Source organism: Camelina sativa, chromosome 15 (assembly GCF_030686135.1).
Source record: "Camelina sativa cultivar CO46 ecotype springtype chromosome 15, ASM3068613v1".
In the NCBI taxonomy this organism is placed as follows: Eukaryota; Viridiplantae; Streptophyta; class Magnoliopsida; order Brassicales; family Brassicaceae; genus Camelina; species Camelina sativa.
The window spans coordinates 23007330-23023125 of record NC_141894.1 but is presented as its reverse complement, the minus strand read 5'-3'; the positions used below and the strand labels follow the sequence as shown (position 1 = coordinate 23023125).

The 15796-nt window shown below is 43.2% G+C and overlaps 2 protein-coding genes across 2 annotated transcripts; both read right to left on the bottom strand.

Annotated features, from left to right (window-relative positions):
* Positions 1 to 7219: 7219 nt before the first annotated feature.
* On the bottom strand, positions 7220 to 7633 carry LOC147926949 (uncharacterized). The gene has a single exon (XM_087487248.1). The coding sequence runs from the start codon at positions 7631 to 7633 to the stop codon at positions 7220 to 7222; it is 414 nt and encodes a 137-aa protein (XP_087343374.1).
* Positions 7634 to 10285: 2652 nt separating this feature from the next.
* Positions 10286 to 11596, bottom strand: LOC104748645 (uncharacterized). The gene has a single exon (XM_010470253.2). It carries the CDS (start codon positions 11594 to 11596, stop codon positions 10286 to 10288), a length of 1311 nt encoding a protein of 436 aa, XP_010468555.2.
* Positions 11597 to 15796: the final 4200 nt, after the last annotated feature.

Below are 15796 nucleotides of genomic sequence, written 5' to 3'. Positions count from 1 at the left end.
TCATAACTTTAGGGTAATTGCATTATATTAATGATAAATATTATAAATATGTTTATATGTTCGGGTTTATTGGGTACCCAAACGGGTACCGGGTATTATCCGATCCTAACCCAAACCCACAGGTATTAGAAAATAGAACCCAATAGGGTTTTATAGGCAAACCCGAACCCAACCCGAACCTGGTTTTTCGAGTCGGGTTCCGGATTGAGTATTCGGGTACGGTTTTTATGCCCAGGCCTACTCAGAATTTCTCAAATAATTATATAAATTCCAGAAATTTCTCCGATGTCTAATGGTGTTAATGATTTTTTTGGTCTATGTTCTTGAAGAGAACAAATTGCAAAGACAACGACCTAAGCTACAAATTTCCGGAGCATAGGAGACATGTACGTCTTTCCTCTTCTGGGTCTACTTGATTAATTCATTCCAACTGCTAAAACCACTCGATGTCAACTTTTCAGTCTTTGGAGAGCTAGGTTCCAGATGACAACATTGAAATCACAAGCCAGCAGAAGACGATCTCTTGCTTTTGTAAATTCTTGACACAACGGATAAATCTGTTGGGGCAACTAATCTCGATCGTGTGGGGCAGTCTATCCAGCTGGGAAACCCACAAGTTAAACGCATTTCGAGGTGTTGCACCCTTGAACCAACAAAACGAAGAAGCTTTCTCCACTGTAGAAACTAGGTTTCCACAATGAATTTGTTTAAGAAGGGAAACAAATTCAATAAGATAATCTCTCTAGAAAATAGATCTAAACCTTGAAATTAGAAGTAAAGAAGAAGAACTCAAAGAAGTTAGGGTTTATTGCTAGGAATGAAAAGAGAACTCGGTTATTGTATTAGATTCTAGATGATTTACAATGGAGAAGTCTCCCCTTATTTATACATGTTCGCAGATCACATAATATATTAACTTTCCTTTAACGAACGAAGTGAGATATGGAAAACTGCCTTATTGCTTGAGTCGGCCGCCGCACCGAAGTGGACGTCGGTTCCTTCTTCTCCAAGACTACGCTTCATCCGAACTGATTCCTGGTGACCTAATTGATCCCTTAACCGGATTCCCGGTTAAATAATCAATTAATATTTCTGGTTTAACTCGGTATGTCGGGGGTGCTGAATCCCGCACCAACAATTAGTCCCCCCCCCCAGTTCAGTATATTCGAGATTTAATTCGAATATTTTGAACTATGGAAAGAGAATATCCGATCTAATCCATAAAGACTTAATTGATTTTACTCAGATCTCCAGATCATCTCGCCGCGTATTGTCCGGATGACACGTGTCGCTTGCGTCACATCCGCTAACTCGGAATTCGAAGAGTCGCGTAGGTCATCATTACTTTTCGTAGGGTTGCCGCCCATTCGACTCTATAAATACGCCTCTGCTCTCGTCATTTCTCATTTTTCGCCAACAGCAACAGGTAATCTGCTCCGATCTCTCTTCCATTTCATTTTGTTATTTTTCTTCCACACTCTCCGAACTCAAGATATGGCGAGCACATCATAACCTGCCTCTTCGCCAGAAATTGAAAGCGAGCAATTAATTCGTCGTACTTCCAGACGAAGAACTCTCAATCCTGAACGCTCCGCGCAGATCGGGGAGTCAAGTAGATCGGCCTCCGAAGTCCCGCTACACCTGGTCCGCTGTTCAACAGGAGCCTCTTCTTCACAGGTGGACCCAACCTTGCCGTCATCAGTTCGTCACGAAGAGGAAGATCGGTTCGTACCCTTAGGATTTTTGATCGAGGATATCGACCCCTTGTTTGACCACGAAGGACGGATTGGAGGCGAAAAGAGTTCGAGTTCGACCGAAACTGTGAACGAAATGCTAAACTCGTGTGGTTTATTCAATAGCAACGTTACAATTTTGATTCCTCGAGAAGACCAACGCCCCTGGAGCCCCCCAGAAGGGTATGTATGCTTGTACGAGGGTTACTTTACCAATTGTCGCCTCCTATTCCCAGTCCCGGAGTTGATTTCAATCTATGCCGAAAGACGGAGGCTAGCGATCTCGCAGTTCGTTCCCGGAGCCATTTGTAACTTTATGGCTGCTCTAACCGTAGCAGCCGAAGTTGGAGTCAACATTGGAGTTCAATGTTTTGAACAACTCTCAAATTACAAGCTATCAAAGAGTTCGAATCGGTGGGAAGTGAACATGAGGCCGGCTCATAATTTTCTTGTCGGTAAAAGAGTGAATAAATTCAAGAAGTATACGAACCAGTACTTCTTCGTCCGCGTCGACCAGTACTCATTTGCTAACCCGCTGGGTTTTCACCGGAGAGTGTGGAATGAAAATCCTGGTAGATTTATATTTCTAGTATTTTAATTGACTTCGGCACCTCTGACCAGTTTTAACTTTTTCGTGTCTCTGCTTCCAGATCGTCCGTTTTGTGCAACGCGCCTAGCTCCGAACTATCTCCTTGTCAGAGACGCTCTGCTAACCGGGAACAACCGTCAGTGGGATTCTATCACTCGTATCCGTATCGAAACAGCAATGGGCAAAGCTAGGACAAATTTTCCAAGTTTCGCCAGTTCGCTAGGACGATCTGCCGGATGCCGTGTCATGGAACCCAAAGATGTCCAGATTGTTCGCCGAGACACTCAATCTGCCATTAAAGCCGAGATCGGTCCATCCCAGGGTCTAACCGAAGTTGATCCTACCCCAGACCAGACCGTCGCCGACCCTATTCAGGCACCCGGAGAAGATATCGAGCCATCCAACGTTGCAGAGGGAGAAACCCTTCCCTTGGCTTTAGAGAACGCCGATCCTCCAAACGAAAAACAAGACGTTCCTCAACTTGAAGCTGGATCTAAAAGGAGGAAGAAGAAGAAGAAGAAGCAAACCGGAGATAACCCAGCCACGGAGCCGCAAGCGGTAGTAAACCGCAAGCGCTCGGCCGAAGAAGCTGGACTGGAATATTCTGATCGGTTCCGTCTAGAAAGGAGGAATGATAAGACTGATCGCTTCTCCTATCACTACTTCAGCGACTACCCTCTGGTGACCAATCGTGAGGCTTCAGGCGAGCTCTTCCGAAACTTGAAGACCTCCAGTCGAATCCTTCCGTCAGCAGACGAACTGGAGTTCAAACAGGCGTTCCTTGATGTCGCCGAGTCCCACCTAAGGGTATGCCTTCCTTTTAACTTTCTTAGAATTTTAGCAGGTGAACTGATATACGCTTCTTGAATTTACAGACTGCCGCCAAGATGAACACGCTAACTCAATTATACGATAGGTGTGCCAAGTCCAGCAAAAATTCGGGATTGGAGCTCGAAAAAGTGAAGGAATGCGTAGAGCAGATCCGAGCTGCCAGTGATGCTAAGGACGCGAGGATCAAGGAACTCGAGGCGCTCGTTGCCGAAAAAGATGGCATCATTGCCAACACCGAACTGAGGGTTAGCGAACTGAACTCCCGAGCGCTTACTCTAGAAGAAGAGAAAGTCGAACTGCAAGAATCATGCGACGGGTTGAAGGTTCAGCTTGCTTTCGAAGTTAGAAGACTTCGGACGGATCGATGGGAGAAAGTGGAGCGAACAGCGAAGAAAGCGCAGACACGATTAGACAAGGTCAAGGCCTATCTAGTCGAACAGGTGAAGGTTCGCCCCTTGGAAGATCTGCTGAACCAAGCCACCGCAGTACAGGAAGCTGTACAATATCTGATTGAGAATGGGGCCATCATTCCATGTCCCTGGACCAGCTTAGTTATGGATTTCCCCCCCCCCCCCCGGGGACGACGGCTCCGGAATCCGTTGGACATCCATTCGGCTCGAACGCCGAGAGTTTGCAAGCAAATCTGTCCGGTGCCTTGGACATTGAAAATTGAATTCGTTTTCTTTTTTTTTTATTGTCAACCCTTATGGGTCCGAGTACCTTTGTAAAACATTGCCGATTTGTTTGGCCCATTTTCTTTTTGGGGACTTAATTACCGGAATTTTTCCTTTTTATCACTAAAGGAAAATTGATAAAGTAAGAAAATTTGCATTCTTACCATTTTGCATGGAAAGTTTCCAATTTTCTTAAGGGGTTTACCTCCCAAGACTTGTATAAATCTATCCAGTGCTGCCTGCGGATTAAACATCCAAGAAAACTTTCGATCTGGACAATGTCAGGCTCGATTAGCAGTGTAGAATCCCCGTTGGTTGGCAACGATGTGCCGACGTTTTCGAATGCCGAAGCTATCGAAAGAGGGATGGCGTACTTCCCGAACATCCGAGCTCCCTGGATGTTGATGTTCCGCGTTAAACCGGAAGAAAGGCGCGAACTGGTCGAATTTCTTCACGAGGTGGAAGATCGCCACGCGGAATATTCCAATCGTCTTGCCGCATCAGAACAAGTACAACGAGATCTGTTGCTCAAACTCGAGATGCTGGAGTCTCACCCAAAAGATTGGATTAAGAATGGGTTTGACAAGATAGCTGATTTACCGCCATGTCTTGTTACGTACTGCAATGAATGCCGAAGGGAATCAGATCGGACACCGATTCACATGGATCCTGCCTTGATTGGCGACTTCATTCCGGGCAACGTTAAGCCGTTCTACATTAACCGGCGCGCAACCGATGCCGAGCTTGCTGAGCCTGATGCCTTTTTCCGTCAGGTAGCCATTTTTTTTTTTTTTTTCCTTATGAACGACCGAAATTCGTACTAACCTGTCATTGACTTTGCGTATGCAGATTGAAGGTACGCACCAAGAACTGACTCAAGATCTTCAGTACTTTCATATGAAGAAAGGCAGGATCGATCGACGGCTGAGGACTCTGGAATCCGAAATCGCCATACTCAAGGCAAAAAGGAAAAGAACTACCGAGCTGCTCGATGAATCCGAACAGAAGGCAAGAGCATTGGAGACTCGTTCTGAGGACTGGGAAAAGACTGGGTTGCAACTGCTATGGCCAATGCCGAAACGACTCAAGACGAGCATTCGTGAGATTGCTGCGAATGGCGCACCAGTTTGGAATTAGGATGTTTTATTTGATTATTTAATGAGACCTAGCTGCAATGTAACGGGCGAACTTGAATCTCGCTTAGAATAAAACTTTTATAATAATAAGAGATTTGTTTTGCTGCTCTATTCTGTACTTAGTCATTGTTTTACTACTTAAAAAATGTGTCAGAGGCGAGACGTCTCCCGGCTTACAACAGACAATTTTTATTAATTGATGGTAGAAAACATCGACTCGAGCCTCAAAAGTTGGCGATGAAGTGTTAACAAAGTGTGTTTAATCGGAGAGCGAGATACTGGGCTCGGCTTATCTCCTTTGCTTTAGTTCGGATTCTGGACTGCGAAAATATTCTCTGGGTTCGGCTAACCGTTCTGTCCAAACTAAAGTTTGGGTGCGAAATAAACACTCTGGGTTCGGCTTACCCCAAAAATAGAAAGCGGGTGCGGAATAAATACTCTGGGTCCGGCTTATCCCTACATAGGAAAGTCAGGCGCGAAGTAATAACTCTGGGTTCGGCTTATCCTGAAAAATAGTGGGTAGTTTTATTAGCTGATCACCTGGCAGGGTGTCAACGATGGGTGAGTTCGGTACGGACTAATAAATACGTAGTCCGGGTCGGGCTAAGGTATGTATAGTTTTTTTTTTTTTTTTTTTTTTTTTTTTTTTAAGGAAAATTTCCCCTTTTCTCTTTTGGAAATAGTGAAAGCGCTTTATTAAATGCGTTGCGCGGTCTTTGAGAATTATTCTCGGGACCTCGCGAAAATCACGCTGCATCCTGATTGGTGGATTCAGCGGCGGTTACTTCCCATAATCCTGTATAAATAGGATTGAGGGTTTGAGAGATCATTCTAACAACCTCCACAACTTCCGAAAGTGTTGAGAGAAAGAGATGGTGACTACTCGATCTACGTGGTTGAGACGGGCTCGGGAAAGGTTGGTCGCTTCGTCGAGCGGTTCCAACCAAGCCGAATCGTCGGATAATCCTCCCACCCAGGAAGGCGTGGAGACTTACCGAATTCGCGCACCTGTCCCACATGTTGACATGGCGGGTGCAGAAGGGAGCCTCGTGTGTCAAGAACTCCAAAGGTACCGGGCTCGCCGCTATAGACTGGGGGCTCACCTTATGGCGAGACGCCGCAGATTGGCCGAAGTCTGCCGGCTTTATCGTTTGGACGGGACTATTCGGGTCCTGAACGAAATAATCACCGAAGGCTTCTTGTTGGAGAGGTGGCGTATGACCGGACTGCTTGCCGCGCATGCGGCGTGCCAAGAGCTGGTGGCGAGTATGGAGGTGCCTGTCCTTTTTGAGGACGATTGTCAGCCCCTCGGAGACACCGCGCACCTGTTTACCGTGGATATCAGGGCCTACCGGGCTTCCATAGAAAGGCTAAGGCGGTATGCCAATTTCCTGGAGTCGACCAGCCCGATTTTCCGTGAGAGGCACCTGGTGGAGGGCCCGTGTTCTTTCTTGGAAGACCTGTTGTCAAGAGGCGTCGAAGTGCCGAGGGAGAGACTGGAGACCCTGAGGCAATCTCGTCAATTCTGGCGAACTGAACTAGACAAGATAACAGTGGAAGAACCGTTGGCAGACGATCTGACGGTGATGGCGGTCTTTTTCTTTTCTCATCTAGGACCCTGAGTCGTCGAAGGGATTTTCTCCCTTTGCGTCTCTTTTCTCTTTTTTTCTTTATTATTAGTCAAAACATCCAAAGCATGTAATGGGGATTGACCTGGTTATTGAAACTTTAATTTTATTGGAATTATCAAACCGTGTAAAGGAGATTTAAATGCAAGTGAAATTTTGAATATAGTCGATATGTTGCACACTGGCTTGTCGCCGGTCTGAATGTGTTCAGAAGTCAGAAGAAGTTTTTTAGCCGGAAAAAGCTTTATTAATATATTAGCTGCATTCGCTTAATCTTCTTAAAAGATAAGGAATTGCCTATGTACCCCGAAGTGGGGATCAAGCCAACCGTAGTTCGTATTACAAGTGAGAGATAATGGGAGTTCGGATTCCCGAAAACTCCTAGATAGAGTCGTAACAACGACTTAGCTGTAGTAACGTTTCAAGTGGGCCGCGTTCCACGAGTTTTTGATCCGTTACCCAGCCATGGTTACGAGTTCGTAAACTCCCGGACGAACTGCTCTACACACGAGATATGGACCTTCCCATCGAGCGCCGAGTTTACCGGTGTTTACTTCCTTGGTGTTCTCGAAGACTTCTCGCAGAACCAGATCGCCTTCGTTGAAACGCCGCTGACGAACAGTCTTATTTAGTATCGAGCCGCTGCGTCTTGGTAATGTTGCATCCGAACTAGAGCTTTGTCGCGCAATTCTTCGGCAAGATCGTTGTGGTCGACCAGCATCTCATCGTTAAGTTTGGGATTGTCGACCATCATAGTGCGACGAAGTGTCGGGACTCCTGCTTCAGCCGGGGCAAGTGCTTCGAGACCATATGCGAGGGAGAAAGGGGACTGTCCCGTGCTCCGCCGCGGGGTTGTGCGGTATGACCACAGCACGCCATCCAGGTGATCTGCCCACGCTCCTTTCCTTCGACCGAGTCGTTTCTTGAGCCCATCGACGATCGACTTATTCGTGGCTTCAGCTTGACCATTGCCTTGCGGGTATCGAGGAGTCGAAGTGCTAAGACGGATTTGCCATTTTGTCAGGAAGCGTCTGGTGATCATCGAAGTGAATTGGGTACCGTTGTCGGTGACAATCTCGTATGGGAGTCCGTGGCGACATATGATGTTCTTCCATATGAAATGGTCACGTCTAAGGATTGGATCCTTGTGAAAGATTCTGCCTCCACCCACTTGGTGAAGGAATCGGTCAGCACCAGGACATACTTCTTGGATTTGGATGCCGGCAAAGGTCGTATGGCAACCATGGCCCAGCGCATAAAGGGATAAGGGGCAGTGACGGTGTTTAGTAGTTCGGGCGGGACGTGCCGCATTGGCCCATGGCGCTGACAAGCTTCGCATTTGGCCGTGAAAGTTTCGCAATCGGCCATCATGGTAGGCCAATAATGTCCTTCCTTTTTGATTTTGAGAGCAAGTGCGCGTCCGCCAGAATGGTTGCCACCCTCGCCTTCATGCACTTCCATCATGATGCATTCTGCCTCGTCCCGAGTAACACAGGTAAGAAACACTCCCGACGCACTCCGGCGAAATAGTTCCCCGTCCAACAGGATATACTTGGCACTTCGAGCCTTCAGTCGTCGAGCCGCCCATCGGTCTGCCGGGACGGTGCCATCGGAGATGTAAAGTTTGATCTCGAGTTGCCAATCCTCGGGAGGCTCGACAATGTCCGCCATATCTTATATTGGCTCGTCGACTTCCATCGGGATTGGATCATCGTTGATGAGGGCGATCTGGCTGTCCGGATCAATGCTGGGAGCTTCGATGCATTCAATTGGAATGGTACGCTGTAACTCGGGGTTGGAGCGGTTCGCCAGAGCTGCGAGGGCGTCGGCTGATGCGTTCTCGTTACGTGGGACCTTTGTCAGAGAGAAAGACATAAATTCGCCGGATAACGTGCGGACCAACTGTCGATATGCTCCCATTCGCTTGTTTTTGGCGTCGAATTCACCGCTGAACTGGCTGACTACGAGCTGGGAGTCACAGAAGACCTGCAGGTGTTTGACTCCAAGCCCCTGGGCTAGCCGGATTCCTGCAAGAACGGCCTCGTACTCGGTTTCATTGTTCGACGCTTTGAAATTGAGCTTTAACGCCTGCTCGAGGATTTCTCCGGTAGGGGATCGGAGTATGAGTCCGACCCCGGATCCTTGATTTGTTGACGAACCGTCGACGAACATTGTCCATTGCTCCACCGCGGGGGTGGGGTCGTCAAGCTCGGGCGACAGTTCGGTGATGAAGTCAGCTAGAACTTGTGACTTCAGACTTGGGCGAGAACGGTATTCGATGTCGTACTCGCTGAGCTCGACCGCCCATTTCGCCATGCGTCCGGATTGGAGGGGGCTATGAAGGATGGTTTGGAGTGGTTGATCAGTAAACACGACGACAGAGTGTGACTGAAAATAGGGTCGCAGTTTCCGTGCTGCGACGATCACTGCAAGGGCCAGTTTTTCCAGCGTGGGGTATCGCGATTCCGCGATCGTCTTGGACTAGCACCCCGCTAACTGCCGAACTGGAAACCGAGACATAGAGATATAGTGTTTCGCCGTCCTCCGGTTTGACCAAAACTGGGTGACAGGTCAGATACTCCTACAACTGGCGAAAGGCGATCTCGCATTCCTCGTCCCAATGGAAATCCTTATTCCCGCGAAGAAGTTGGTAAAAGAGGAGGCACTTGTTCGTTGAGCGGGCGATGAAACGGTTAAGAGCAGCGATCCGGCCGGTCAGGCGTTGTACTTCTCGCTTGTTGGTCGGTGACGGGAGTCATAATATAGCTTCGATCTGCTTAGGATTTGCCTCTATTCCTCGTTCAGTGACGATGTACCCCAAGAATTCCTCGGAAGTTACTCTGAATGTACACTTCGTCGGGTTTAGTTTCATCCGGAATTGATCCAAGATGTCGAAACACTCTGCCAGATGTTGGACGTGCTGTTCTGCGATCAGAGATTTGACCAGCATATCGTCTAAATAGATCTCCATGGTTTTGCCGAGCAGATCCGCGAACATCATGTTTACAAAGCGCTGGTAGGTTGCTCCGGCGTTTTTCAATCCGAACGGCATCACTTTGTAGCAGTAGGTCCCCCTATCTGTGATGAACGCCGTTTTCTCGCGGTCGGCTGAACTCATGGCGATCTGGTTGTAGCCTGAGAAAGCATTCATAAATGACAGCAACTGGTTTCCAGCCGTGGCTTCGACGAGACGATCTATGTGCGGCAGAGGAAAGCTGTCCTTAGGGCAAGCTTTGTTGAGATCGGTGAAGTCAACGCAAACTCTCCACTTCCCGTTTTTCTTTTTGACCACCACCGGGTTAGCCAGCCAATCAGGGTACTGGACTTCCATGATTTGATCCGCCTTGAGTAGTCGTTCAACTTCGTCCTGGACCGCCTTGGCTCGATCTGGGCCCAAGCGCATGCGCTTCTGTCTGATCGGCTTGAACGTGGGGTCGATATTGAGCTTGTGGCACATGACTTCGGGGCTTATCCCGACCATGTCCTTTGTTGACCAGGCGAATGTGGAAGCCCGAGATTGCAGGAAAGCGATCAGCTTAGTCTTTATGTTTTCATCGAGTTCGGCCCCGATACCGACAGTTCGCGAGGGGTCGGAGGGGTCAATATTCGCCTGTAGGATCCGACACTCCGGAGACTTGAGGCGATCCCGCTCCGGCTTTCGGGGACCGGTGAGATAGTCCCCGCTTTGTAACTGCTATGTGGCCTCCGTCTTCCTCTGTTTCTTTTCGATAACAGAGCAGACTCTGGCCACCCTCTGGTCGCCGTAAAGAGTGCAAATTCCTGTGGTAGTTGGGAATTTGAGGCAGAGGTGGTAGGTCGATGGTACGGCCTGCATCGCGTATATCCACGGTACCCCCAAAATAGCGTTGTAGATTGGTGGTGCATCAACGACTACAAACTTCGTCTTCCGGGTCACTCCGCCGGCTCGTACTTGTAGCTTTACGTCACCCATTGACATCTTGGCAACCCCATCATAGCCCGTCAGCGTTCGAGTTTCGGGTTTCAGTTGGTCTGGTGTGACGCCTATTTTTTCTAGCGTTTGCCAGCAGAGTACATTGACAGTGCTCCCAGTGTCAATCAGGACTCGTTCGACGTCGAAGTCGCCCATCGAGACTTCGATAACCAAAGGGTCTGAATGGGGGTGTTGGATCCCTTTGGCGTCCTCCGAAGTGAATGATATCGGGTCCAAACAGAGTGAAGGCTCGGTCGGAGCAGTTTGAAGGGCGCAAACTTGTCGTGCCCTCTTCTTCAGTGCGCGAACGGAGTCTGCGCAGTCCTCTGGAGGACCAAGTATCATGGTTATTCGTCCACGAGGAGGGGAATTGACCCGCTCCGGGTTTTGCCCCCTCTGTCGCTTGGGAGGGCCAGGCAGTTCGTCTACCTGGGGTGCCTCTTCCTGGTGATTCACGGGTGCTTGGTTGGCCGGCTGTTGGACTGCGTTGGGTGGTCCATCGTAGCCCCGTCCGCCGCCTGCACCACAGCCTCGGTTAGATCGTCCTCCATGCCATCCCCCTCGGCGACCTCTGCCTCCACGGGCGCTTTTTGGCTGATAGGTAGCTTCGACTTCGCCAGAGAGATACTTGGCGTACAGGTAGTTCTTCAGGTGGACGCACTCATGTGTGGAATGACCGGGGTACATGTGAAAATCGCAGTAGAGTTCCTTCGGGTCGGATGGCTGCTTCTCTTGATCGTCCACCTCGGAGACTGCGTGGATGACGCCCTTTTTGCGATCCTGAGGTTCATGGTGCTTGCGGGGTTCGTGGTGTTCGACCCGGTTTTTAACCTTAGGGGGATGCGATGGTTGTTCGTCATTGGTTTTTGCGGCTATTTGGGCTTCCTCCTCCTCGTCCAGTGCGAATTTGGAGGCTCGATGCAGCGCGTCATCGAGGTCCTTGGGTTCCCGGATGTTGAGGTCCTTTCGTAACGGTGATCCAGGGATCAGGCCCTTTCTGAAGGCTGCCATTGCTGCATCCTCCGGGACGATTACCTTTGTCATGGAAGACATTATTGCAAGGCTTTTTAAGGAGAGTTTCCTAGAGAGTAACTTTTCTAGAGACGATTTGCGTCCCCACAGACGGCGCCAATTGTAGAAACTAGGTTTCCACAATGAATTTGTTTAAGAAGGGAAACAAATTCAATAAGATAATCTCTCTAGAAAATAGATCTAAACCTTGAAATTAGAAGTAAAGAAGAAGAACTCAAAGAAGTTAGGGTTTATTGCTAGGAATGAAAAGAGAACTCGGTTATTGTATTAGATTCTAGATGATTTACAATGGAGAAGTCTCCCCTTATTTATACATGTTCGCAGATCACAATATATATTAACTTTCCTTTAACGAACGAAGTGAGATATGGAAAACTGCCTTATTGCTTGAGTCGGCCGCCGCACCGAAGTGGATGTCGGTTCCTTCTTCTCCAAGACTACGCTTCATCCGAACTGATTCCTGGTGACCTAATTGATCCCTTAATATTTCTGGTTTAGCTCGGTATGTCGGGGGTGCTGAATCCCGCACCAACATCCACGTCTTTATGCCTTAGCACATTCCAAGTATCGAGGACAAGGGGCCCCGTCGCGGTTATAGTTTTATTTCGGTTGCGGCATTGGCAAGGGTTTAGCAACTAGTTTCCACTCTCCCACTTTAGTTCGACAAAGTTTCACCGCATTATGTACTGCACCTAGTCCGTAAAAGTAAATTAAAGCCCGACTGCAACAAAGAGGAAAAGAAATAAGAAAGCTGAGAAACAAAAATACACAAATAATTGGAGGAAGAAGCCACAAACAAACCTTTTGAGAACAAAAACATCAGTGATGATCAGTCCACATGAAGAGAAATGGTTCATCAAAGCGCTCTTGACATCATCATCACGAAGCGAAGGACCTGCCGAAGGTTCATATCCAGTACCGGAAATGCCATGGCTACTGTCATAGTTAAATTGCACAATATATATATATATATATATTATCATCAAATTACAGATGCAAGTCTCCCAAAAAAAAAAGAAAACGAAAGAAAAGAACCAATATAATTTACTCGTGTCTGCGAAAGTGTGCGACCCTAGTAGCAGCCAGTTCATCAATATTTTGCTGAACTAGATTAGGACCCGCGGTACACCGCGGGGCAAGTTTTTTTTTGATTTTTTTATTAATGTATTATTTTAATAATAATTTTGCTAATGTACTCTTTTATTAATTTTAGTGATTTTGTATATAATTCGTGGTATACCGCACAAAATTTTTTGTTTAATATAATTTTAATTAAAACAGTTTGATTCGATATTTTTTGTATTGGTATTGTTAAAATAGTAAAATAAAAATTTAACCCGTATCGAAGTATCATATTAATGATATTTTCTTTTTTAGTATTATTAATTCAATCATGTAATATTATATAACCCGTCATGTAATATAATTCGTTTATGTTATTATAAAAATTTAATATGTTTAAATATTCATAATTATAAACTTATTATTAAGTTAAGATATATCAGTTATAAATTATAAACTTCTTAAAATTCTATAATTTACTATATATGGTAAATTTACTATATATGTATGTTGAACACACAGTTTTATATTAATTGAGTAATATATGTTTGATTTAAAAAATTTAAATCACAATATATGCAGGAAAAATACACATTTTTATTAACTTTATTATTATATGATGATTCACTACATTTACATTTTAAAACAAAAAAAAAAATAGGAGAATATTTTTTTTTTAATATGGAATAAATCTTCTAAATATCTATATTAATTATAGAATATTATATATATGGATATTTAAAATATTTTAATTTTGTTTGGTTATAAGGATAGTAGAGAGAATTAACTAAACTTGTTTGGATATGAATATAAGCATTAAATGGCATTCAATGATAATTGTTTCCATAAACATATTTTTGAGCAAAAACTGTTGTAAAAATACTAGTATAGATTCTCCTGGTAAAACCTTAAGAGCTAATTTTCTTCCTCCCATGTAGGTTAATATTATTTATTAATATTTAACAGGACATATATAACGTTTCATTCACATTTTTTTTCTAAATAGTATTTGGTTGACAAAAAAAAAGTTTCATTCACTTTTTTTTTTAAATCAAATGTAAAACTTGTTGCATATATATTAAAAATAGTATTAGTATTTTCATTGAATTTTGATTTATATAACTAATATATTTTTAAAGATATTGTTATTGTTTAGTTACCATTTATTACTCTGTTCCTTCATCTTTTTCTTTCATTCCACAAAAATTGTTTATTCCGTTCGGTATTGCTCTTTTTATTTATTTTACGTGTAGTACATTTTAGTATTTTTATTTGTGTTGTCAACTTACTCAATTGATGGAAAGTTTATTACAATTGTAAATTCTTTTTTCAGGGATATTACAAAATATAGATCCAAAAAAACCTTAAACCTGCATGACTATTCATTCATTTTACTATTTGAGATGAGTAAGTTGAAAAACTGATGCAACTTGTAATTTATATGGTTAAAATTATGCCTAACAGTGCCAGCCCACCCCTAAAGCAGGCAAAGCAGCTGCTTTAGGCCACATCATATAGTAAATTTTTGGTGACACATATTTGAGAAATTAGGCAGGTTTGTTTGGTCTGCATCATGTTATTATGTGGTAAGTCATGAGTTCAAGCCTTCAACTCTGCAAGTTCGTTTACAATTTTTTTTTCTTTTTCTTTTGCTTTTTATTTACAGGTTTTGTTTTTTTTTTCTTTGGTTGGAATAGTCGAACATTTTTAAAAATTTATTTATTACTTTTTAGTTTCATTTTCATTTTTAACATTAAAATCTACAAAAATTTGAATTAACTTGACTACAAAATATTATAATATTCAAACAAAACTAAAATTTTATATAAAAACATCAAAATTACTTTTTTCTCCTTAATCTTTATTTTTTTATAATAATACATTATTACCAACTACTTTTGATTAGCATGTCTACCGAGTATTTGCTATAATAAAAGTTAGAAAAAATTAAATTTTAGATTGTTATTATATTTTTCCATATTTTTTAATTATATTTTAGCATTGTAGTGAATAAAATATAATTAACAAAATTATTTTTCTATGCTTTAGGCCACCAAACTTCAATGACCGGCCCTGATGCCTAACACAACTCATTCAACTAAAAAATTGGGGACAATGAAGAAATTATAATAAAAACTTGTTCATCTCATATTTTACAAAAGAATGAGTTGAATGCTATTCACTTTTTCTTTGCAACCAAAATTTTTCAATCGTTCATTTGCATGCAGCCATTTGCACCATATATCTATCAATCTACCAAATACTGACCATAAATCCCACTAGAACAAATATTGATTCATCATTATGAACCTCCATTTTGATAATCTTTTTGGCTAATGGTCGAAGCCCATGAACCCATGGTAGTTCGTTTAACCAAAGCAAAACCGACTTGGAGTTTTTGATTGTTTTTCAGTGATCACTAAAATTAATCGATTTGGTTTATTTTAGTTATTGGAATTTTTCTGAACTGAACAATTTTTTAGGTTTTTCCGGTTAAAATCAGTTATATCTGGTTATATAGGGTAAAATAGAATGTACTTTGGATGTAGATTTTAGCTTGCATGCAAAACAAAAATTTTTTAAGAACAATGTATTCCAACGAAACCTTATAACCAAATCAAGATTGCTTATTTCTTTTTGATTCAAACGTATGAAAATAAATTGAATTAAACTCTAGCAAAAACTGCTTCTTTTTAGGTCATGTTCGTTTGTTTGCTGTTCGATCCAACGACAACGGGTAGCAATAACGTATGTTGTTTGTATCCCAGTCGATGTGTTGTTCATTTGTCTATCCTCAAGAAAAATCATAATATTTTTACAAAAATTTATAATTATATTTTTAACAATAATTAATTTAAAATACAGTTTTAAAAATAATTAATTTAAAATTTTTTCTTTTTATTTTATTACTTTATATTTTATAATGTTCATTTGATTATAGTTGATTTATTTGAATCTAAGTTTATTTAATTAGCAATGAATTTAATTTAACTAGATTTCGTTTGTTTTTTATGACTTCATTTACTTAATATTTTTTATTATGTTAAGTAATATTAATTTATATTTATTTTATCTATTTTTAAATTAATGATTCTTCTACCACTAATTTAATCTATTTTTATTCTTTTACATATATTAAGAAAACACATAAAAATTTCA